Source organism: Schistocerca gregaria, chromosome X (assembly GCF_023897955.1).
Source record: "Schistocerca gregaria isolate iqSchGreg1 chromosome X, iqSchGreg1.2, whole genome shotgun sequence".
Taxonomy (NCBI): Eukaryota; Metazoa; Arthropoda; class Insecta; order Orthoptera; family Acrididae; genus Schistocerca; species Schistocerca gregaria.
In genome coordinates, this window is record NC_064931.1 from 719,244,684 (window position 1) to 719,269,045 (window position 24,362).

General features: G+C 39.1%; 1 protein-coding gene across 4 annotated transcripts in view; it reads left to right on the plus strand.

Moving 5' to 3' along the window:
* Positions 1-1,251: 1,251 nt before the first annotated feature.
* Positions 1,252-24,362, plus strand: part of LOC126299216 (isochorismatase domain-containing protein 1-like) — a 43,791-nt gene continuing 20,680 nt past the window's right edge. Inside the window, exons 1-2 of one of the 4 annotated variants that reach the window (XM_049991000.1) lie at positions 1,252-1,682; positions 8,986-9,195. In XM_049991000.1, coding sequence (XP_049846957.1) covers positions 1,473-1,682; positions 8,986-9,195 — 420 coding nt within the window. In that variant the 5' untranslated portion in view covers positions 1,252-1,472. The remainder of the gene's footprint in view (positions 1,683-8,985; positions 9,196-24,362) is intronic. The other 3 variants (XM_049991001.1, XM_049990999.1, XR_007552744.1) reach the window with 3 other exon arrangements.

The following is a 24,362-nucleotide window of genomic DNA, read 5'->3' on the forward strand; positions in this document are numbered from 1 at the left end:
TCGGCTCTCTGTTTGTCTCCACATTCACTTTGTCATGTCCAAAAATACACACCACCCCACAATCACGAGAAAAAGGTTCATTTCATTCCAGACACATGCCCACTGCTCTCATGTGCACACACAACTGGATGACGCACTCGTCACCAAGGAATGTACACCCTCCAGGATCTGTGCTCGAGTGGAACTGTTATGCGAGGACAATTATTGCAACTGGCAGTTGATGGATATTACAATCTGATTTCATTTTTGTCACTTGTTCATTGACGCATTTGAAAGAATAAATACATTTTCAGTAAGTGTACTTATCAACTTTCGTTAACACACCGTCACCATAGTATATGTCCTGAACAAGGTGTGTGGGTGCGACTGTGAAGTCAGCTCACTGCATGACTGATATGTAAGCAGCGACACCGACAGGTTCGCTCTTCAGCACTGCTAAATGAAACGAAACAGTCCTTCCACTAAGGAAGGAATTTAAGCACGCGCCAGATAAATCAGACTATTTTGGCACGAATAGTCATTTTAATGTGTCTTATTTACATAAATAACAAAACGGAATTCGCAAAGTACTGAAATCAAATGCCTGTTACTACAAATAACAGTACTATTTTAGAAAACAAGGAAATAGTCTCACCTGTCGGTCATATGCTTCAGGTTCTCACATACAAGAGTGGAAAGACGAAGATGGGTGCCATTGATAAGCGAAATTTGGATATAAATTGGGAATCGGCGTCGTTTCATTTTCTTTTCCTGCCTCATTCTCATGAACGATTCATCCAAAATCTAGTGATCGCTGTCTGCAATTGCATGTGTCACTATTCCTGCCATCTTGGAAACTTATTCCCCGGTTAAGTTTGTTAACCAGCCAGAAATCGCCTGTTCAGTTATCCCAAGTGTATTTTCCAGTTACGCAGTATTCTGGTTTCGTACAATGTATTTCTCGCGCTATGTCGAGCATAGAGCTGAACCGGCTACTAAATGAAGATTGTACAGCCGGCACTCATTGAGGCATACACAATGATTGCGTATTCGCAAACAGCATTTCTGAAATGAACATAGTCTCGTTAGCCACAGTTATATGCTTGAAAGTAATTAGGTATTAATAACAAGAACGAGTCACATTGTTTCTAAGGATCATTAATTTACGGTAGTAAGTATACGAGAAGCGAGCTCGTGCTAAGGGGACACGGGATAATGGATGCCTCACAGCGCTCAGATTCGATACCAAAACCAAGGTCGATAGACATCCTAGCGATACACTCGACCAAGGATCCATGGCGCTCGAAAAAAAAATAGAAATAAAACATCCTCGACGATAGAAACTGGGCATGAATACATCGTCGTTTAGGTGATGGAGAAGTGTCACCGCGATCAATCTAGCATGTCCCGAATGCTCGTTCCAGAGATCTTTCTACTTGTTGCGTGTATGTAATATATGTCTGTGGTTTGGTGAAACTCAAGATCAGTGATATATGCAACAACTGTTCAGTGCGTTGCGTCGTTTGTTGCGTGGAGGGTGTTGCAACAAAGCACGTGCATTTTTGTTTTCCGAGATGGCCAGTTTGAGAATTAATGGCCAGTTGTCTGAAGATCATACCGCATTTTTCATGTGTGATGTACAAGAAAAATTTAGAGGTGTCATTGCATATTACGATGCGGTTATCAGCGTGGCTGATAAAATGGTAATGTGATCTTATCTTGTCTGTGATTGTCAGGTATTGTATTTTAGTTTGTTAAACTTAAACGGAGATTGCATGAAACTGTAGGTATGATTGTTAAGTACACGAAGAGAACACATGTAGTCTGTAGTCACTGATACAATGTGAACAATGTTAAGTACGGTATCCTCTACATTGGACTTCAGAGTGGCTTGCAGAGTATGGATACAGATATTTGTGATTACGGAAAAACGGGTGTAGACTTCATAACTTTGTTTAAACTACTGAAAGCCGTGGCCCATTGACTTAGAATTCATACCGTACTGAAAAATTACCGTGGCAGACATTGAATGTTTTTATAGCAGATGTTTAAAAGGCACCTAGAAATTCTTGCAGCGTATTCATAGATCTGAGCGGTAAGATTAGCCATGTTACGCACGCTCGAAGCACTAGGATTCGCTGATATATTCGTATATTGTGGATACCCTTCCTATAATGCTACCAATGGTAATCACTCATTTATTCATCTCTAAACAATATCCTTTGTGTATATGTAATCAGGCCACACTGAATTTCAGTTATATCTATTTATATATGTAAATCTACACAGGCATATCAGCATTCAGTGTCTCCACAGTTGTCATCAAGTTCCTTCCACTTCACCACAGATAACTTCAGGATCATGACCATGCTGTGATACCTCTGTTACATCTCTGTTTTTCACTCTTGCCTATATTCATAAATCATCTGCACAGTTTCAGATTTTGTGTCATGCCTGACTTTTATTTAATTTAGTAGGGAAGATGTATAAGGGTCATTTCATGTCAATTCAACCAATTTGAGAAAATTTTCCAGCTGGTAGTTTCAGATTTGGCTGAAATTTAGCACACCAATGCTACCAAGTGTGGAACACTCATGTACATAATTTTAAGTTCCCCTGCCAATTAGTTCCAGAATTATGGTTTGTGAAAGAAGGTGGCATGACCCAGAAACTGCAACCCCTATCTGGCAATCTATCTTTAGACCCAACTTCAGGTCTTAATAACTTTGGAACTATTCCACACAGTCCAGTGAAATTTTTACAACCCAGTAACATCCACTTAGAGAACATACTCTGCGAATCAAAACAGCAACAATGTATTTCTGAGGGAAAATAAAAAATTCCAAAATGTGATTTTAAAAAATGTAAGATGTTAAAAAGTACATAGTGTGGGTGCCCTCTATGCCAAATATAATTCACTCAAAAAGGGTATACATTTTTTTGTGGTAAGCTTAATGTGGCCTAAACACACACAGAACTCATCATGCCCATATCAGTCACAAAAACTGAGTTACATGCACACGAAAATACAAAAATTTGAAAAATTGCCTGAAAAACATGGATTTTCGAAGTGTGGTAGCACAAAAAGGACAAGTGGTATCCAATCCAAATTTCACACACTGCATAAGTAGACAATAATGATATATATCTCAAAATTTCAGCATGTTATTGCAAGACATTTGTGTATAATGGAAGTTGACAAATGTACTTGGTGATGTGGCCATTGTTTCTGAGGGAAAAACATGGATTTTGTAAGTGTGGTAGCACAAAAGGCACAAGTGATATCCAGGTCAAATTTCAAACACTGCATAAGTAGACCGTAATATAATATGTGGCAAAATTTCAACTTCTTATTGCAAGGCATTTGTGTACAATAAAAGTTGACAGAGATGTATTTGGTTACGTTTCTTTTAACATGATTTAGCAAGTAACAGTGATAATGCAGACAGCTTGTTTCAGATAAAGCTGCAGCAATTGTTGGGAACCATTAGGCAACATAAAGTTAAACAATGCTAATTTACAGGGACAGAATGAGTCATTGTTAGGCAGGAACAACAAAGGAAACAAGCAACAATTACAGATTACTCATGTTTAGTTCAGACTACTGTTGTGGAAAGTCAGTATGGAGGTAGAAGAGTGTACTAGTGGTGCTTTTGCTCAAACAAGTTGCAGTATTGGTAGAGCACAAGCATCTGAATGTCATGAAACAACATGTGGAACAAAATGTGGCATTCGCTTTGCACTGTATGATCTGGATGAATTGGACCAAGATTTGTTGCTATGGAGATCCGGGATACACCCTGTGGGCACAAGAAGTACAGTTCCAGGAATGTTTAGTGCTTGTTATCATCATATGAAAGTGTTTCTGGATAAGTATTCTTTCCTACAAAGAAGTTGTTTTGATCCATTTCGGATTCATAAGAAGATAGAGATGTGTAGCCTCAGAGAAATTGATATAAAATCCGTATTGAAAGTGAACCAGTGCATGGAACTTAACATGAAACCAGGTGTGTTAAACTGCTAAAAAATGAAGACTATATTCTTATAATTTACATGACAGTGATGAAGAGCATCAGCCACCTACAACCACAGCGGATGAGCAATTAAATACTTCAGTGACCGCTTTTGGTTTGTCTCCCATGAAGACACACAAAGTTGGGAAAAGAGACGGGCCCAGCTATGGTAGAAGAAAACTACAACAAGCTCAAATGGAATTAAAACACAAAATAGCTGTCACACTAATGGTGGAAGGGGAAGAACTATCTGCTCCAAAGGAACAGAAATCATGCAGAAATGCTCTGATTTGGACAAAATTGTGTGTGATTTGAAAGAAAAATGTGCCATACCCACAAGCCAGAAAAAAGTAGCTATTCTTACCCTTGCACCTTCCAGCTGGTCTATTGACTACATTGCAAAGTAATTCAGTGTTTCTACATATATGGCAAAGCAAGCTAGGAAAATAAAAGTAACCCATGGAGTGCTTCCACAACTTCAGCAGGCTCAGGGTAAGCAATTGAGTTCAGAAATAAAGGTGCTAGTGTCAGAGTTTTATGAAAATAATGACTACAGCCGAATAATGCCTGGAAAAAAAGACTATGTAATGGTGAAAATGGGAAATGTACATGTACAGATGCAAAAAAGGCTGTTGCTATGCAACATATCAGAACCATATGTAGAATTCAAGGAAAAGTATCCCAATACCAAAGTAGGTTTGTCATCTTTTTTCAATCTCCGTCCAAAATGGGTTGTGCCTGTAAGTGCAAGGGGCACACACAATATTTGTGTATGTGAGACCCATCAAAATACTAAGCTGATGTTTGCTGCTATAAAGGATTCTGGTCTGGATTACAAAGGTGCAATGAAGCTGCTAGGGTGTGACATCAGTTCCTAGCAGTGCATGATACACTGGTGTGAAAAGTGTTCTGGTAAGGCAAATCTTGCAGAACACATGAATAACAAACTGTATGGTGAACTCCTTATGGATGACAATGAACTTGTTTATTATAAACAGTGGACACACATGGATCATACAAGTCTTGAAACAAAGCAAAGTACAGTGGAAGATTTTGTTGAAATGTGTTGTCAAAAAATGGACAAACTGACCACACACAGCTTCACAGCAACAGCACAGTCGGCTTATCTCCAGTTTTGTAAGGATAATTTGAAACAAGATGAAATTATAGTAATACTAGACTTTTCTGAAAATTATGCATTTATAGTTCAAGATGCCATCCAAGGATATCATTGGGACAACAGTCGAGCAACTCTCCAGCCATTTGCGATTTACTATAGAGGTGAAACAGGTGATGTGTCTGTCATGAAATTGTGCATTTTTAGTGACTGTTTAATTCATGATGCCATTGCAGTTCATGCCCGCATTCACACTGTCATGGCATATGTGAAAAACAAGCTGCCTCACATACATTTTGCGAAATACTTCAGTGATGGGGCAGCTAGTCAGTACAAAAACTGTAAAAATCTCAAAATTTTATCCATGCATTACCATGATTAAGTTCTTCAAAAATGGTTCAAAAGGCTCTGAGCACTATGGGACTTAACATCTATGGTCATCAGTCCCCTAGAACTACTAAAACCTAACTAACCTAAGGACATTACACAACACCCAGCCATCACGAGGCAGAGAAAATCCCTGACCCCGCCGGGAATCGAACCCGGGAACCCGGGCATGGGAAGCGAGAACGCTACCGCACGACCACGAGATGCGGGCCTTTACGTTCTTCGTGATTTTCAGATTCACACAGAATGGAATTTTTTTTCGCAACAAGTCATGGTAAAAATGTATGTGATGGTATTGGTGCTACCATTAAGTGCATGGCATCACGAGCTAGTCTGCAGCACCCTACATAAGGTCACATTCCAACACCTCTTCAATTATTTACTTGGGTACAGAAAAATATCTCTGGCATACTATCAGTCTATGTTTCGAAAGATGAGGTGAACTAAGTCGAAGAGCAGACTAGAACATGTTAAAACTGTTGCAGGGACAAGGAGCCATCATCACTTCTCTCGAGTGGACTCAGACAATGTGCAGATGAGTAGACTGTCCAGTTCTAACTATAGGTTTATGCACAACATGTGTCTTCACAGTGTGTCTGACTCAGGATTCAGAAGCAAAAGCAGCAACATACAACCAGGTTGCTATGTTATTGCTGTTTATGATGACAACTGGTATTTAGGATGTGTTGCAGAGTGCTGTGAAGCAGAAGCAGAAGGTGATGCATTTGTGAACTTCATGGGACCAGCAAGATCATTTCATTGGCCATGTTTGGCAGACAGGTGTTGGATTCCTTTTGAACATATTCTTGTGACAGTTCCAGTTCCTACCTCAGTGCCAGGAAGACAGTACAATTTGCCACTCAATGTACAGAGTACAGTAGCTAAAGTATGGGAGAACTTCTATTCGAAGCACAATCGGCTGGTTTTTAGCAGTTAAGATGCAGTAAACATTAACAATAGGTTGTGTTAATCTGTCTATATGTTGTTGCTTAGTGATTAAACAGTTGTGGGAGAGGATAAGAAGAGACAGAACAGTTTACGATATGTTTTTACAAAATTGTGTTGGGGAACAATGGCCACATCACCAAGTACATTTGTCAACTTCCATTATACACAAATGTCTTGCAATAACATGTTGAAATTTTGAGATATATATCATTATGGTCTACTTATGCAGTGTGTGAAATTTGGATTGGATACCACTTGCCCTTTTTGTGCTACCACACTTCGAAAATCCATGTTTTTCAGGTAATTTTTCAAATTTTTTTATTTTCGTGTGCATGTAACTCAATTTTTGTGACTGATATGGGCATGATGAGTTCTGTGTGTGTTTAGGCCACATTAAGCTTACCACAAAAAAAAAATGTATACCCTTTTTGAGTGAATTATATTTGGCATAGAGGGCACCTACAATATGTACTTTTTAACGTATTACATTTTTTTAATCACATTTTGGAATTTTTTATTTTCCTTCAGAAATACATTGTTGCTGTTTTTATTCATGGAGTGTGTTCTCTAAATGAATGTTACTGGGTTGTAAAAATTTCACTGGACTGTGTGGAATAGTTCCAAACTTAATAAGACCTGAAGTTGGGTCTGAAGATAGATTGCCAGATGCGGGTTGCAATTTCCGAGTCATGCCACCTTCTTTCACAAGTCATAATTCTGGATCTAATTGGCAGGGGAAACTAATACTTTGTACACGAGTGTTCCACACATGGTAGAATTAGTGTACTGAATTACAGTCAAATCTGAGACTATGAGCTGGAGCCCCTGATTGAACTGACATGGAATCATGGAATCTCAGGTTGGCACTTTGTAAGAAAACACCCAGCCATATGCCTTGAAATGTTGTCCATCTTTGTTTAGGTATTATCGCTATGTTAACACCACATTTTAAGATAAAGATTATACAAGCAACTTAGGCTTTGTTTGTCTGAGAATGAATGTGTATGAAAGCAAGGGAGGCTGGAAGAGGGCAAGTGGCCTTTTAACGAACATTACATGCTGTCAGTGTTTCTTTAATGTACTTTAATAGCAGGTATCATGGTCTTGTTCAGTGGATGTTTGGAAGTTATCCATTTATCAAATATCATTGACTGTTTATAACATGTTAAAGGTTTTAAAGCCTCAGTTTAGTTCTGAGAAACATGTTGCAATTGCTTGATATTTTAATACCTCTTAGTACACTGTGATTAGTCTATTACTGATTTTACTGCAACTATGACATATACTATGTGATCAAAAGTATCCGGACACCTCAAAAACATAAGTTTTTCATATTAGCTGCATTGTACTGCCACCTACTGTCAGGTACTCCAAATAAGCGATCTCAGTAGTCATTAGACATTGTGAGAGAGCAGAATGCGGCACTTCACGGAACTCATGGGTGATTGGGTGTCACTTGTGTCATACGTCTGTATGCAAGATTTCCACACTTCTAAGCATCCCAAGGTCCACTGTTTCCGATGTGATAGTGAAGTGGAAACGTGAAGGTATACATACAGCACAAAAGTGCACAGGCTGAGCTCATCTGTTGACTAACAGAGACTGCCAACAGTTGAAGAGGGTCATAATGTGTGACAGGCAGACATTTATTCAGACCATCACTCAGGAATTCCAAACTGCATCAGGGTCCACTGCAAGTACTATGACAGTTAGGCGGGAGGTGAGAAAACTTGGATTTCATGGTCTAGCAGCTGATCGTAATCCACACATCACATCGGTAAATGACAAACGACACCTCGTTTGGTGTAAGGAGTGTAAACATTGGACGACTGAACAGTGGAAAAGTGTTGTGTGGAGTGATGAATCACAGTACACAATGTGGCGATCCGATGGCAGGGTGTGGGTATGGTGAATGCCTGGTGAATGTCATCTGCCAGAGTTGTGTAGTGCCAACAGTAAAATTTTAAGGTGGTGTGGTTGTGTTTTTTCATGGAGGGGGCTTGCACCCCTTGTTTTGTGTGGTACTATCACAGCACAGGCCTACATTGATGTTTGAAGCACCTTCTTGCTTCCCAATGTTGAAGAGCAATTCGGGGATGGCGATTGCATCTTTCAACATGATCAAGCACCTGTTCATAATACATGGCCTCTGGTGGAGTGGTTACATGAGAATAACATCCCTGTAATGGACTGGCATGCACAGAGTCGTGACCTGAATCCTGTAGAACACCTTTGGGATGTTTCGGAATGCAGACTTCATGCCAGGACTCACCAACCAACATCAGTGCTGCACTCTGTGAAGAATGGGCTGCCATTCCCCAAGAAACTTTCCTGCACCTGATTGAACATATGCCTGCGAGAGTGGAAGCTGTCATCAAGGCTAAGGATGGGCCAACACCATATTGAATTCTAGCATTACTGATGGAGGGTGCCACCAACTTTTAAATCATTTTCAGCCAGGTGCTTGGATACTTTTGTTCATATAGTGTATGTAGATTATGTAAGTTAATGTTTTTGTACCATTGTGTTTCTTTTTGATAGGTGAAAACAGCAAAAATATTGAATATACCTTTGATAGTGACTGAGCAGTACCCAAAGGGCTTGGGACGGACTGTATCTGAGCTAGATATCAGCCATGCATATCTTGTGGAAGAAAAAACAAAATTCAGTATGATAACTCCAGTAGTTACTCAAGCTATGCAGGAAATTTGCAAAGGAGCTGTGAAAGCTATTGTACTTTTTGGTGTGGAGGTAATTTCATCATATTTTATTTAATGCGATTTTAGATGATAGTGTGCTCCTTTCCTGTTCATGAATATATGATATTTATTTGTTTAAAATCACAACTTTATCATATTTTTGTACACATTTTATATACAGAATACACTTCAAACATATCAGTACATGCCCTATCAACTGATCCTTTCTTTTCTCAAGTTGTACCATAATTTTTTTGCCCCCAATTTGGTTTGGTGCATTTTCATTTGGTTTGCGGTGTACCCAGCTAATCTTCAGCATTCTTCCCTAGCCCCACATTCCAAATGCTTCTGTTCCCTTCTTGTTTAAATTACTTACCTCCATCTTTTTCGCTTCCATATAAGGCTTCACTTAAAACAAATATCTTCAGTAATCACTTTGTAACATTTAAGTTTGTGTTTCCACCAATAAATTCAGCATAATGAACCAGAGAGCTTTGCATGCAGATGTACAGGTAATTTTGGATATCTTCCATCTAGCTTTTAAAACAATTTCAATGTGTTAGCCAAGTTTTAGTATGCATCAATGGATGACCAAAATTGCTACAGTTGTAAAGAACCCAGAGACCACCTTTCCCTCTGCTAATTCTTTGAATTAAGGGCACTTGGATGCTTAATATTGAACGCCCTATATGTAAGGTGTGTGAGGAAAGTAATGAGACTGACAGCACTGTGAGTAAGTTGGCAGTGCTGTACTGTGTGTGTAGACCAGTATGTTCATCCCTTCAGATGCTCAGTCCGAGTTTCGGCTCCATGAAGCCATCACACGATTTTTGAGAGAGACATAAGTGAAGTTGCGTTTTTGTTGTGTATTACAAAAATGGAACAGTGGAATTTAGAGCAATGTCATGCCATCAAGTTGTGTGCTAAACTTACAGAATTGCGAGTGTGACCTTTGAAATGTTGAAATATTCATATGGGGAATATTCCTTATCAAAAGCACAAGTTTTTTGCAGGCACAAGTCAGCTTTGGAAGGCTGAGGACACAATGAAGGTAAACCTCGCTCAGGGAGACCATCAGCTTCAAAAATGTCAAACACATGTGTGCTCTTGTGAGATCAGACCAACATTTAACAATGAAAATTGGTGACCTGTTAAATGTAAACAATTTCACAGTACATCACATTTTGACTGAAACTTTGCACATGCGGACAAGTGGGTGCTGCATCATGACAACACCCCATGTTACACAGACACTTCCATCATGGAATTTTTAACCTCAAAAGGCATTCCTGTTGTCCCTTGATCCCCATGTGACTGACATGGAAAAGTCCTACTAGCTTAAGCCTCTCAGCACTGCTACCGTAACTGAGAATGACAACTCTGCCAGTATGTAGCTGCCGAAGAACACACCTCGCACATAAATTGAAGTCACCTCCTCATGCCCGTCCGTACAGGCAGGCCAATCTCAGGAACTGACTAATGGATGCACTGATTCATGAAGAAACTTTTTATATGTGAATTACATGCCCGTCCGTACAGGCAGGCCAATCTCAGGAACTGACTAATGGATGCACTGATTCATGAAGAAACTTTTTATATGTGAATTACATGCCCGTCCGTACAGGCAGGCCAATCTCAGGAACTGACTAATGGATGCACTGATTCATGAAGAAACTTTTTATATGTGAATTACAAATATTTCATACAAATTGTCTGAGTTATGATGAGCTATAGTTTCATTGTGAAAGCAATGCCATTGCCAACTAGCATGCAGCTGCCATAATTCAAGAGATGAACAGTTACTTGAGAGTGTGGAAAGTGTGACACAATTTGAATTTGGTATAGTGGTCTAAAGGTAAAATGTCTGCTTGGAAACTGGAAGGCTGGCTCACTTTTCTTCACTCTCTCTTTTAACCTAGCATTAACCTGTCAAATCATGTGGAGATTCACCACAAACTAAATGTGTCTTGGATTCCATGTTACACTTTAGCTCCCCTTTTCCAGGTTGAATGACTGGTTAGGGACAAGCAAGTCATCCAAGTGTCATCCTGTTGATTGCAACTGTTCCGGAACAATTGCAAAGGAAAACTAACATGCAAACCCAAGACCTGTGGTATTCAACTCTTTATGCACAAAATAAACCCCAGCATGGGATGCAGCTTTACTTTGTTTGTATAAAGTAAGTTATACAGTAGTGTGCTATATGACTTCAACATCCAGCTATCTGCTTTCCTTGAGTCAAACATATGAGGGTTGGAACTTAAATATAGGCAACTATTTAGTGACAACCGATACAAAACAGTTACGTGTTTGCACCTGTTACTGTCCTTCAAAGTAGTCACCATTGTTGTGTACAACCCGTTACCAGCGATGTGGAAGGCATAGTATACTTTTAGCAGAGCCTGTTCTGTTTTTATGGTGTCAATGGAGCAGTCTAAAGTTATGCTGAGTCTCGTGTACGATGGTGATGGTGTTGTCCTAACGCATTATGTTCCTCCACGGCAGACCATCAATGCACAGTATTATTGTTCGTTTTTGGAGCATCACCAGCGACCAGCTTTGTGAAAAAGACGGCGACACTTTCTGCGCAACCCACCCATCATTTCGCACACAATGTGCAGGCGCATACAGCACAAGCTGTGGCTGCTCTGTTTGGTCGATGGGACTGGAAAGTACTGCACCATCTATCATACTCCCCAGACTTAAGTCCTTGTGACTTTGATTTGATCCCGAAGATGAAGGAACCACTTTGTGGCATTCGCTTCAGAACTGTTCCAGAGATTCGATAGGCAGTAGACCACTCCATTCACACCATGAACAGAACAGGCTCTGGCAATGGGTTCTGCACAACGCTGGTGACTGCTTTGAAGGACAGTAACAGGTGCAAACATGTAACTCTTTTGTATTGGTTGTGAATAAATAGTTGCCACTATTTGAGTTCCAACCCTCTTAGATGCAAACATGATTCTCTGCATAGTGGGTTGGAATATATTATATGATTGGGCACTTTCAAATTATGTGGAATACTGATAAATGAATCTCTGCTATTGACACATTTTGAAATATGATGACAATTTCAGCCAGCCAGTTTCTGCTTCCCTCACATTAGCAACTACAATTTGCGTTCTTAATCCACTGCAAATCTTTTGAACAATGGGCAGTCAGTTACCCAACTTTTAAGTATTATAATAAATGTGACCAATAATGAAAAGAGGACCACCTCATCATGTGATGTGGGACTTAAAACTTTAAATAATCAGATATTTTTAACCAATAGTTTCCTTGCAACCATTTGAGAACAGTTTCATAGCAAAAAATAATGTGAATCCAAAACATATGGAGTCTTTACTTTTTTTATGCTTCAAGTAAAATATTTTCTGGAAAAACTACTGCAGCATCTTTGTTTTATTCACATACAGTATGTTCCTTCAGTAGACGACTTGTCTTTCAGCTTTCTGCTTTACTTGAATCAAACCTAGAAGTGGATACGATTTTTCGCCTGGCATGGCCAAGAAGTCTGCTATAAAGAGTCCAGGAAAAAGAAATGCGCCAATGAGTCTCAATAATGCTTCACAGTCCATACTATGCTTCACAGTCCATACTATGCTTCACAAGAGGAGTTCTTTAACATGAACTGAACATGTAGATCATGTTTACATTCCTCTTTTATTTGTGCCATGTCAACCACCCTCCAATACATTCTGAACACACACACACACACACACACACACACACACACACACAAAATTCACATACAGTATTTGAATTGGTTGTAAAAATATTATTTCCAACACTATGTACTCCCATCACTGCCACGAGATATTACCCCAAATGTCAATGCAAATAGGAACACATAACATTCATACTTTGAGACAACTTTACTGACATGCGCTCTTACAAGGCATATACTATATGAAAGGGATGATATTTGCTTAGTTAATATTGTTCTCTGAATTTTATTCATGGCCCCCAAACAAAGTATGCTACACCATTCAAGTCCTCTGGCTGTGCGAAGCTGGGCTGCATTGTTAGTATTGAAATAATTACCAGTATGACCAATAAACCAGTTCATTATCATGCTATATTTTGAGACTATAAGATGTGAGACAGGCATTTTTAGAGTGAATAAATCTTGTAAAATTCCTTGACAGATCGCATACATATAAAAATGTCTGAAATGTAGTGCTTTTTGATTATTATGCAAAAGTTAAACATCTGCAGTAAAAAAATAAAAAAAAGCTTTAAAAATTATTGAAGCTATGCTGCTGTTACTGTAAGCTTTTTCTTTAGAGGTCCAGTTGATGATATAAAATCCCTCAGTATATTTCTGCTCTGTTGCTACATGTCTTGCAGCTTCACTGTGCATAGCAGACACAAGGCTTCTATTCCATAAAAATACCACTCATGTCTGTCAAATGTACTCCCCTCTTCATACAACATAATGTGCCTGATGTTGTTGTGCATGGGTCTATGAAAAAGGGAACATACTAAGCATATGGAGCCAGAGAAACTACTGCAATTTGGTGACACCTGGCCCCCACCACTCAGCTAACAGAAACATCACTCACAATGTTATTGTTATTAAAATAAAATGTCCCACTTGAATAGTTGTGTATGAAGTCTTGAAGTCTTTGTCAACAAGATACATGCTGCTGTTAATTATACGCAGTGCACCAAATGAGGAAGTTTAGGGCCCTTTCTCAACAGTTTTTGAATGTGTTCAAGCCTAGTTTAAGGTAATATGTGAGGATGTCTAATGGTTGATGACACATGGACACAATAATTCTATAATAAGAGTATGGAATGTTCAAACCAGTGGATTTTCCTCCAAAGAAGGGGAAAGCTGTTCTATCTCATGGAAAGTAGGAGTGATAGCTTTTGGAATTTATAAGGTTTGCTAATTATCTAGTATCTAGTACACAGAGAAAAATCAGTGTTCAGTGTAGTGATTTTCAATTAATAAATTTTGTAAGAAATTGATTGTAGAATGACCTCACAGTTTTAGAACAGAATTTCTTCTACCAGAACACTACACATCTACAGTTGCTTATAACCTTACCACTACTACTGTAATTTAGTATGGTTTTACCTAAATAGTAGAAAATGCTGTCTCTATGTTTCCACATTTAACCCTCTTACTAAATTTAGTTTAGTTTCCAAATAAAGTACATTATGGGAGGATTGTCCTGTTGAGAGGAAAAGCTAATCAATAGAGTTACCCTTTTTACAGGAGTTGACTGTGCGTTGTGTCAAATAGATAAGTAAATCAGACTATGCACTTCTTTTCCTAATGTCTTACCCAGCAGCTAGAAAGAAACACAGTGTGAATAGTATTATATTTAAGCTAGGACAACACAGTTCCAAGTTCATTTAGCGGTTTAAAATATATACTGATGGTAGCCAGCCTATCCTTGCAATGAAACAGTGAAGTATTGGAAAAGCACGAGTATGAATTTTGCCTACTTTCTTATTACTGTTTAAGTTGCTTCTTCAAATAAATATTACTCCACATAAACAATGTTGGTGCAGACACTGGAATTATTTGACTACTACACCCTAATACATTATGTTTTTAAAAGAGAACAAGCCCAGTAGATAACTTCAAGGCAGCTAAAAAAAGACTTGGCCAGGGGAGACATTTAGAAAAGTAGTTTGCGTAACCATCAAACTTAAATACTAAAATACTTAGATACTCAAGCACATACATTTTATACTGAACATTTCACTTCTGGAAAACCTCTTTTGTATTGGAATTTACTTTTAAAAGCTATTACTCTTTGAACTAACTCTGTATAGTCAATAAACAGATTCTAGTCCTTTTGCTTCACTCTGAATTTTACATAAGCAAATTTTTACTGTAACACTTTGCAATAGTTAAGAAAACTTTTAAAACAAGAATAGTTTGACTTTGTTTCTCTGTAATGTACTAAAGCATGGACATATATTACTCTAACTAAAATTTTCATTATACCTTTCAGTGAAACAACTAAGACAACTTTTCTTTAACTGTTGCTCAAGATGAAAATATTTATGAACTCTTTAACTTTATGATGCAAAATTAAATTTACTTTCACTCTATTCAATTTACACTCTTCCACTACTGAGATGTAATTTAATTACTACAGGACTTCCACTACTGAGACGTAATTTAATTACTACAGGGCTGAGTCCCTCACACATATATCTCATTATTTACACAAAAACAATTTAAATGGTGCCTCTTTATATTAACTTGGCACTTTATAAGTCTGTAAATTCCTTCACCAGGGAAGACGAATGGAATATTCCAGAATTTGAAACACGAACATCTGCTAGCATGAGTTTCTTAGAAGTAGATACCTTAGGGGTTGCGAAGCAACTGAAATCGCTTGATACGGGCAAGTCTTCAGGTCCAGATTGTATACCGATTAGGTTCCTTTCAGATTACGCTGATACTATAGCTCCCTACTTAGCACTCATATACAACCGCTCGCTCACCGATAGATCTGTACCTACAGATTGGAAAATTGCGCAGATCGCACCAGTGTTCAAGAAGGGTAGTAGGAGTAATCCATTTAACTACAGACCTATATCATTGACGTAGGTTTGCAGTAGGGTTTTGGAGCATATACTGTCTTCAAACATTATGAATCACCTCGAAGGGAACGATCTATTGACACGTAATCAGCATGGCTTCAGAAAACATCGCTCTTGTGCAACGCAGCTAGCTCTTTATTCGCACGAAGTAATGGTCGCTATCGACAGGGGATCTCAAGTTGATTCCGTATTTCTAGATTTCCGGAAAGCTTTTGACACCGTTCCTCACAAGCGACTTCTAATCAAGCTGCGGACCTATGGGGTATCGTCTCAGTTGTGCGACTGGATTCGTGATTTCCTATCAGGAAGGTCACAGTTCGTAGTAATAGACGGCAAATCATCGAGTAAAACTGAAGTGATATCAGGTGTTCCCCAGGGAAGCGTCCTGGGACCTCTGCTGTTCCTGATCTATATAAATGACCTGGGTGACAATCTGAACAGTTCTATTAGATTGTTCGCAGATGATGCTGTAATTTACTGTCTAGTAAGGTCATCCGAAGACCAGTATCAGTTGCAAAGTGATTTAGAAAAGATTGCTGTATGGTGTGTCAGGTGGCAGTTGACGCTAAATAACGAAAAGTGTGAGATGATCCACATGAGTTCCAAAAGAAATCCGTTGGAATTCGATTACTTGATAAATAGTACAATTCTCAAGGCTGTCAATTCAACTAAGTACCTGGGTGTTAAAATTACGAACAACTTCAGTTGGAAGGACCACATAGATAATATTATCGGGAAGGCGAGCCAAAGGTTGCGTTTCATTGGCAGGACACTTAGAAGATGCAACAAGTCCACTAAAGAGACAGCTTACACTACACTCGTTCGTCCTCTGTTAGAATATTGCTGCGCGGTGTGGGATCCTTACCAGGTGGGATTGACGGAGGACATCGAAAGGGTGCAAAAAAGGGCAGCTCATTTTGTATTATCATGTTATAGGGGAGAGAGTGTGGCAGATATGATACACGAGTTGGGATAGAAGTCATTATAGCAAAGACGTTTTTCATCGCGGCGAGACCTTTTTACGAAATTTCAGTCACCAACTTCTTCCGAATGCGAAAATATTTTGTTGAGCCCAACCTACATAGGTAGGAATGATCATCAAAATAAAATAAGAGAAATCAGAGCTCGAACAGAAAGGTTTAGGTGTTCGTTTTTCCCGCTCGCTGTTCGGGAGTGGAATAGTAGAGACATAGTATGATTGTGGTTCGATGAACCCTCTGCCAAGCACTTAAATGTGAATTGCAGAGTAGTGATGTAGATGTAGATGTAAAACAGGATACTTGGATTAATCAAACACCAGGAAGGAAGCCTATATAGGTGTGTGATTAGGATGAAATAACTGGGTGAACCAGTTTCTTTAAAGTTCAAGAATGATTATTCACTAATAAAACACAGCTTAAATTAATGGTTCACACTGTACAAAAAAAAAAAAAAAAAAAAAAAAAAAAATCATGTCTGTTGAACTGTAGACTTGAGTGTGGCAAACAGTTCTAACAGCTATACTACCCACAGTACAGCCTGAAAGTATCTTGCTGTATGGACTCAATTTCTCTTCTTGGCACTGTTCAGTTTTACCTACAGTAGCCCAACAACTCTCAACTATGCCATCAGCCATTTGCAGTCTTCATCCGAGGCATTTTTGTGCAAATTTGCAGACAAAGCTTCTCCTGCTCCACAAGGGCATTGCCTCAATCACTGCTGTCTACAGACTGTGTGACTTACTCCCTGCACTTGCTCTAGGTAGTGCGCCAATTCACCCTTGCCACCTTTTCCACTTCCCAGAGCCATTTTCGTTTCAAACAAAAGCACACTGGCTTTTACATTACACCTATTTCTTACATTGTTCCTAAGCATTTCCTAAAATTGTCAAATTTACATCAACATGAACAGTTTATACTTACAAATATTTTTAAATACAAAATGTCATCAGAAAATTATTTAACATAATAAACAATTTACACAGTATTTTACATACATTACTCACATACAATACAAAGAACTTCAACCTCCAGTATATTACACTTTACTCTACATATACAGAAAATTTAGTACCAATATGCAAAAATTTTAAAGCAAAAACTTATAAAAATTTAGATGAGCCATAAACAAATAGTGTTATATGCTGTGGCTTGAAAGAAAACAATTGTTTTGCAGAGTTAATGGGAATACATACATCCTATACCCACAGTGTTAAATTTGCAATATTGATGACCCATTATCTCAGAACCTGTGACAGATAGAGATCTGAAATTTTTGGGATGTGTAGTGTCACTCCTTTTCTGATTGCTGAACCAGAACCAAAATGTACAGAAAAATAATTAGCTAGTTATGATTTTTTAAAAGTCCACTTTTTCTTCTGTAAGTAAAAAACTGTTAGAGGTAGTGATGTTTTTTGAGGTTCAGTAGCTGAAGTATACTATGTGGTAGCATAGTGTAAAATTAGAGATATGTATCTATAATAGTTCCTGAGATAATGGGTCAAATAATTTTAAAAATGTCATTTCCGGCAAATCAAGCTTCTAGAAACAGCCAGGCCCACAATCAGCATTATCTGGATCCTGTTCTTGACTATCCTGCAAACCTAGAAGCTTCCTTCTTTTCCTCCCTCTTGCTTCTTTAGTCATTTTCTCTTCTGCATGCTAGGCTTTCATGATCCTAAGTTGATCCATTCATTGAAAGGCTTGCAGTGTGTTAGCACCTGGAGTGATACAAAGTTCCTCTAGTACCCCAATTCTTCCCTTTATACCATCATTAAACGTTATCACAGCATCACAAACACCCAAGCATAGAGTTTTCCTTCCTACAAAGACATTTTTTGGTGTGCGGGTCCAAATTACATTATTGAAAGACTCATTGGGGTTTGTGTTCGACCATGGAGACATTTTGAAAAAAGGTCAGGATGAGCTAATTCTCTATATATTCGTTTAATAGTTTCCATTACTGCAGATGGTATGCTATTTTTGTGCCTACATTGTTCCTCGCTACCCACTGCCTGAGCTTTGCGGTACTTGCACCATGAATCAGCACCAGGTGGATGGTATAGGTGTATCATCAGTGGAAGATTTGTGGAAGAATGTAACCCACAGTGCTCGTTTCATCCCTTGTAGGTCATGTGTATTGTTTCTTATTGCCATTCCATAATAATGCTGGAGTTCATCAATGTTTTTGTTTGTGAGTCTTCCTTTACTGTTTAGTCTTTCCATCTGATAACTTCTCTTTTCCTTTTGTCTGCTTCAATTTTTGGAGACATATTCCCATCCGTTTTTGAATGTGGCCCACACATTCAATCTAAACAACCTGCTTATTACCATAAGGATTTGTAAGCTTTTGTATCACCATCCACCAAGTACTCAGTGTAACACACACCTGCTGTGGTGAACGTCTGAACATAGAAACAACTGCAGTAGCCTCCATACCCCCACTAGTTCCCTCATTATTCTTAGCACAATTTGTTTATGGCTTTCACTTGTTCATCAACTGATTTACACTGATGACAGTATTTAGTTAGCACTTGAATGCCTACCGAGAGAGGTGGCGCAGTGGTTAGCACACTGGACGCTCATTCGGGAGGACGACGGTTCAATCCCGTCTCCAGCCATCCTGATGTAGGTTTTCCGTGATTTCCCTAAATCGTTTCAGGCAAATGCCGGGATGGTTCCTTCGAAAGGGCACGGCCGATTTCCTTCCCAATCCTTCCCTAACCCGAGCTTGCGCTCCGTCTCGACCTCGTTGTCGACGGGACGTTAAACACTAACAACCACCACCACTTCAATGTCTAAAACTTTACCTGTGTCAACACTAGTGACAGTTGCAACTGCATTTTTTGACGTGTGACCTCTCTTCTTCCATGTGCCATCAACTGCCACAGATAAATCTGTTTTGTTATTTAATTCTACTGCTTCTTTAGCAGCAGCTTTCATAGAAGCAACAGCAACAGATTTGACACATTCACCAATTACTTCTGTGTACGTACTTGATCTGGTTGGTGGGTTTTGACAAGTTCAGGGTTGCACATAATACTTCAGCTGCAGTCAATCCTTTCCCAATGCACCTCATTCCATACAGGAATCTAACATTGCTCTCAAACAAGTCGTTCTTGCACTTTTCAGAAGTCCAAAATGATGTCGAGAGCTTGCAAACTTCGCACTGAATATGAAGTTTGTTAGCCAGTCCAGTCCTTGCAGATGAGTCTCAGAGATGCTAATTTGCTCACCACAAACCTTACATGACACAGCATCTGCAAAACTTGTCCTACCACACTCAAATCTAAAAGAACATAACCTAAACTATTTTGATCTTTGCCAATAAATAAATCCTCATGGTCTCCAAGTTTCCTCTTCGCAGCACTAGTAGGCGTGTCCTTATCAGGGTCTGTGAAAAATCTATTTCAGGATCAACACTGGATTCAGATTTTGTGATATTTTGATTTCCATGGAAACGTCGCTTCTTAAAACAACATTTTCTATTTGTCATGTTCAAAAGAGGTATAAGAGCGTATAATAACACACCAAACCAATATGTTTTCAGTTCAAAACTTATGAAACATGACAACCACAAAGTAAATAAACAAAATGCATGTGCTATACCGCTATTTCTGTTTACACAGTGCATCCAACCTCTTAACACGAACATTAACATGATTTCGAGGAATAAATAGCTGAAAACCACAGCCTTCTAGGTTGAATAGTTCAAGAGATAGAGATACTTAGGCAAGTCAGTGCAGAATGACCGGATAATTTTACACACGCACTATTAACTTTGAAATGATAAAATCAACACTTCCAATGGAATTTTTCGACAAATAATGCATCAGATTATTCAGGAGATAATAATCCGAAAATGTCACTTTTTGACCAATTCCGCCATACGTACTCCCCTTAAAGAGGTAATAGGTTTTAGACAATTACTCTGCTTTTATGTGGATTGTCTGGTTTCATAGCACCTTTGTCTTACTAATGTGATGTGGTTAGTGCCCTTGGCAATTGGAGACAGAAGGGAGGGCTTTGGTTTTATAATGGAAGGCATTTAATCATTGAAAGATGACTGAGAGAATGATGTGGGACATTGACATATGGTTAGAGCTAGGAAAGGATTGGTATTAGGCAAAAAGTAAAGCTGTTTCCAGCCTGATAGCTAGTTTGAGCACCAAAGTCTTTACTAGCTGTGCTCCTGTTTGGCTGAGGAATGCCCTTGCCTTCCTCCAACCTCTTAACTAATTTATCCAGCCAGTTATATATGGATGTACCTTTTACTGTGGACTTTAAATCATGGTACAACTTGACATTTTAGACACTTACAAATTGTTACCAAAGGTGAAAGAATCAACAAATGTGAGCGCAAACACTCCAAGTAACGATCCATGCCAGTGTTATTGGGTACCTGTAAAAGGGGAATGAGCCATGTAGTATCAAAAGGATGAAAGAGTGTGGGCAGATAGCAAATAATGCAGTATATGAAATAATCATCATAATCTTGGGATATGTGGCACACGTGACTGATGTTGAGAAGCAAATAGCATATTAGACCAAGACCGTCACACAGAGAGACTGCAAAGTTTACTCTGAGACAAGGATGATAAAAGGTTTGAAAATTAGAAAAGGTATTCCCTGTGCAAAGGCAATAGAAGCTAAATGGCCATGCAATGAGCAAAAAGTAGTATTTTGTGTTGACTCTGATATGCTCTATATGGCCTGGGAAAACTGTTTGTTATAGGCAAGGACAGTCTTACAAAGTTCTACTGTTACACAACTGCTTTAATTTTCCTGACAGACCACAGGTGAAAGAAATGTTTTAGATCTCCTGGATACAAACACACATGATCTTTTTGAGAGTGGCACCAATGACGGAGGGCAAACATAAACATAGTCAAAGCCTTGCAGAGAAACAAAAATTACGCGAAGTGAAATGTAGTGTGAGGAGGGCTATGCGAGAGGCGTTCAATGAATTCAAAAGTAAAGTTCTATGTACTGACTTGGCAGAAAATCCTACGAAATTTTGGTCTTATGTCAAAGCGGTAGGTGGATCAAAACAAAATGTCCAGACACTCTGTGACCAAAATGGTACTGAAACAGAGGGTGACAGACTGAAGGTCGAAATGCTAAATGTCTTTTTCCAAACCTGTTTCACAGAGGATGACTGCATTGTAGTTCCTTCTCTAGATTGTCGCACAGATGACTAAATAGTAGATATCGATATAGATGATGTAGGGATAGAAAAACAATTAAAATCGCTCAAAAGAGGAAAGGCCATTGGACCTGATGGGATTCTAGTTCGATTTTACACAGAGTACACAAAGGAACTTGCCCCCCTTCTTGAAGCGGTGTACCCTGGGGTCCCAGAAGAGTGTAGCGTTCCAAGAGATTGGAAAAAGGCACAGGTCATCCCCATTTTCAAGAAGGGATGTTGAACAGATGTGCAGAACTATAGGCCTAACGTCAATCAGTTGTAAGGAATTTTGCAACACGCATTATGTTCGAGTATAATGACTTTTCTGGAGACTAGACATCTACTCTGTAGGAATTGGCATGGGTTTTGTAAAAGACGATCGTGTGAAACCCAGCTCGCGCTATTCGTCCACGAGACTCAGAGGGCCATAGACACGGGTTCCCAGGCGGATGCCATGTTTCTTGACTTCTGCAAGGCATTCGATACAGTTCCCCACAGTTGTTTAATGAACAAAGTAAGAGCATATGGACTATCAGACCAATTGTGTGATTGGATTGAAGAGTTCCTAGATAACAGAACACAGCATGTCATTCTCAATGGAGAGAAGTCTTCCGAAGTGAGAGTGATTTCAGCTGTGCCGCAGGGGAGTGTCGTAGGACTGTTGCTATTCACAATATACATAAATGACCTTGTGAATGACATCGGAAGTTCACTAAGGCTTCTTGCGGATGATACTGTGGCATATCGAGAAGTTGTAACAATGGAAAATTGTACCGAAATGCAGGAGGATCTGCAACGAATTGGCGCATGGTGCAGGGAATGGCAACTGAATTTCAATGTAGACAAGTGTAATGTGCTGCGAATACATAGAAAGAAAGATCCTTTATCATTTAGCTACAATATAGCAGGTCAGCAACTGGAAACAGTTAATTCCATAAATTATCTGGGAGTACGCATTAGGAGTGATTTAAAATGGAATGATCATATAAAGTTAATCGTCGGTAAAGCAGATGCCAGACTGTGATTTATTGGAAGAATCCTAAGTAAATGCAATCCGAAAACAAAGGAAGTAGTTTACAGTACACTTGTTCTCCCACTGCTTGAATATTGCTCACCAGTGTGGGATCCGTATCAGATAGGATTGATAGAAGAGATAGAGAAGATCCAATGGAGAGCAATGCGCTTTTTTACCTGATCATTTAGTAATCGCAAAAGCGTTACAGAGATGACAGATAAACTCCAGTGGAAGACTCTGCAGGAGAGACGCTCAGTAGCTCGGTACGGGCTTTTGTTGAAGTTTCGAGAACGTACCTTCATTGAAGAGTCAAGCTGTATATTGCTCCCTCCTACGTATATCTTGCAAAGAGACCATGAGGATAAAATCAGAGAGATTAGAGCCCACACAGAGGCATACCAACAATATTTCTTTCCACGAACAATACGAGACTGGAATAGAAGGGAGAACCGATGGAGGTACTCAAAGTACCCTCTGCCACACACTGTCAGGTGGCTTGCAGAGTATGAATGTAGATGTAGGTGAGTAACCTTAATGGTATTACAAAGACTAAGGTCAGCAAAGGTAGTGTTAGCCCCAATCTGGCTGCCTTACTGCCCCACATCAGCTACTTGCCTGTCCATGCCAACCACTGCCTGCAGCTGTCTGGGGGGCCACTCAAGCTTTAACAGCCTCGTTTAGCTAAATACATACTTGGTCATAATAGATGGTGTCCACATTGTTTTGTGGTAACATTTGGAGAATAAAACGGAGATTACTACAACTTTACTGCTAAAGAGAATATAGAGAAAGTAATAGAGAAAACTTGGCGTCAGTTTGTGTGTCAATAAGAAAGGCTATGCATAAAGGCTACAATAATTTTTACAGTCAGATGGTGAGAGATCTATCAGAAAAAAAATTAAGTTCTGGACGCTCATAAAGTTGGGAAATTACCCGAAACCTTCCATTGAAACTCTTGTGCATTGCTCTGGTGTTGAAACTGAAGACTTCTGTTCTGGAATAAGCTAACCAGTTATTGGAAAAACAAGTAAGACTGCTCAAAGCAAAGAAGGCACTAGTCACTGACAAAATTTGTATCAGACTTTTCATTGAATATATTGCAAAATTGACTTTTCCTAGCTCATATGTATTAAAGCATCATTGTGCAGTAAATAGTTGTGGGTGAGTGGACTGACTAGGGCTTCTGTATCTTATCACAACTGGACCCAGTACAATATGTTGTGACACTTGTGAAAAGAATCAGAGGAAATACTCATTTAAAGTTTTAATTCAATATTGAAGACTGGACAGTTTTCCAACTTGTGGTGGGAGACAATTTAGGTTCCTCTTCTCAAACTAGAGAAAGACTTAGTAGTTGACGAAGTAGCACAATCATAGGCTCATGAGTTGTGTAAGACCCTGGAGCTAATGTCAGTGATTGTTGTGGACACTAGTGATCAGGCAGCTTCTTAGCTGTTCTTTGT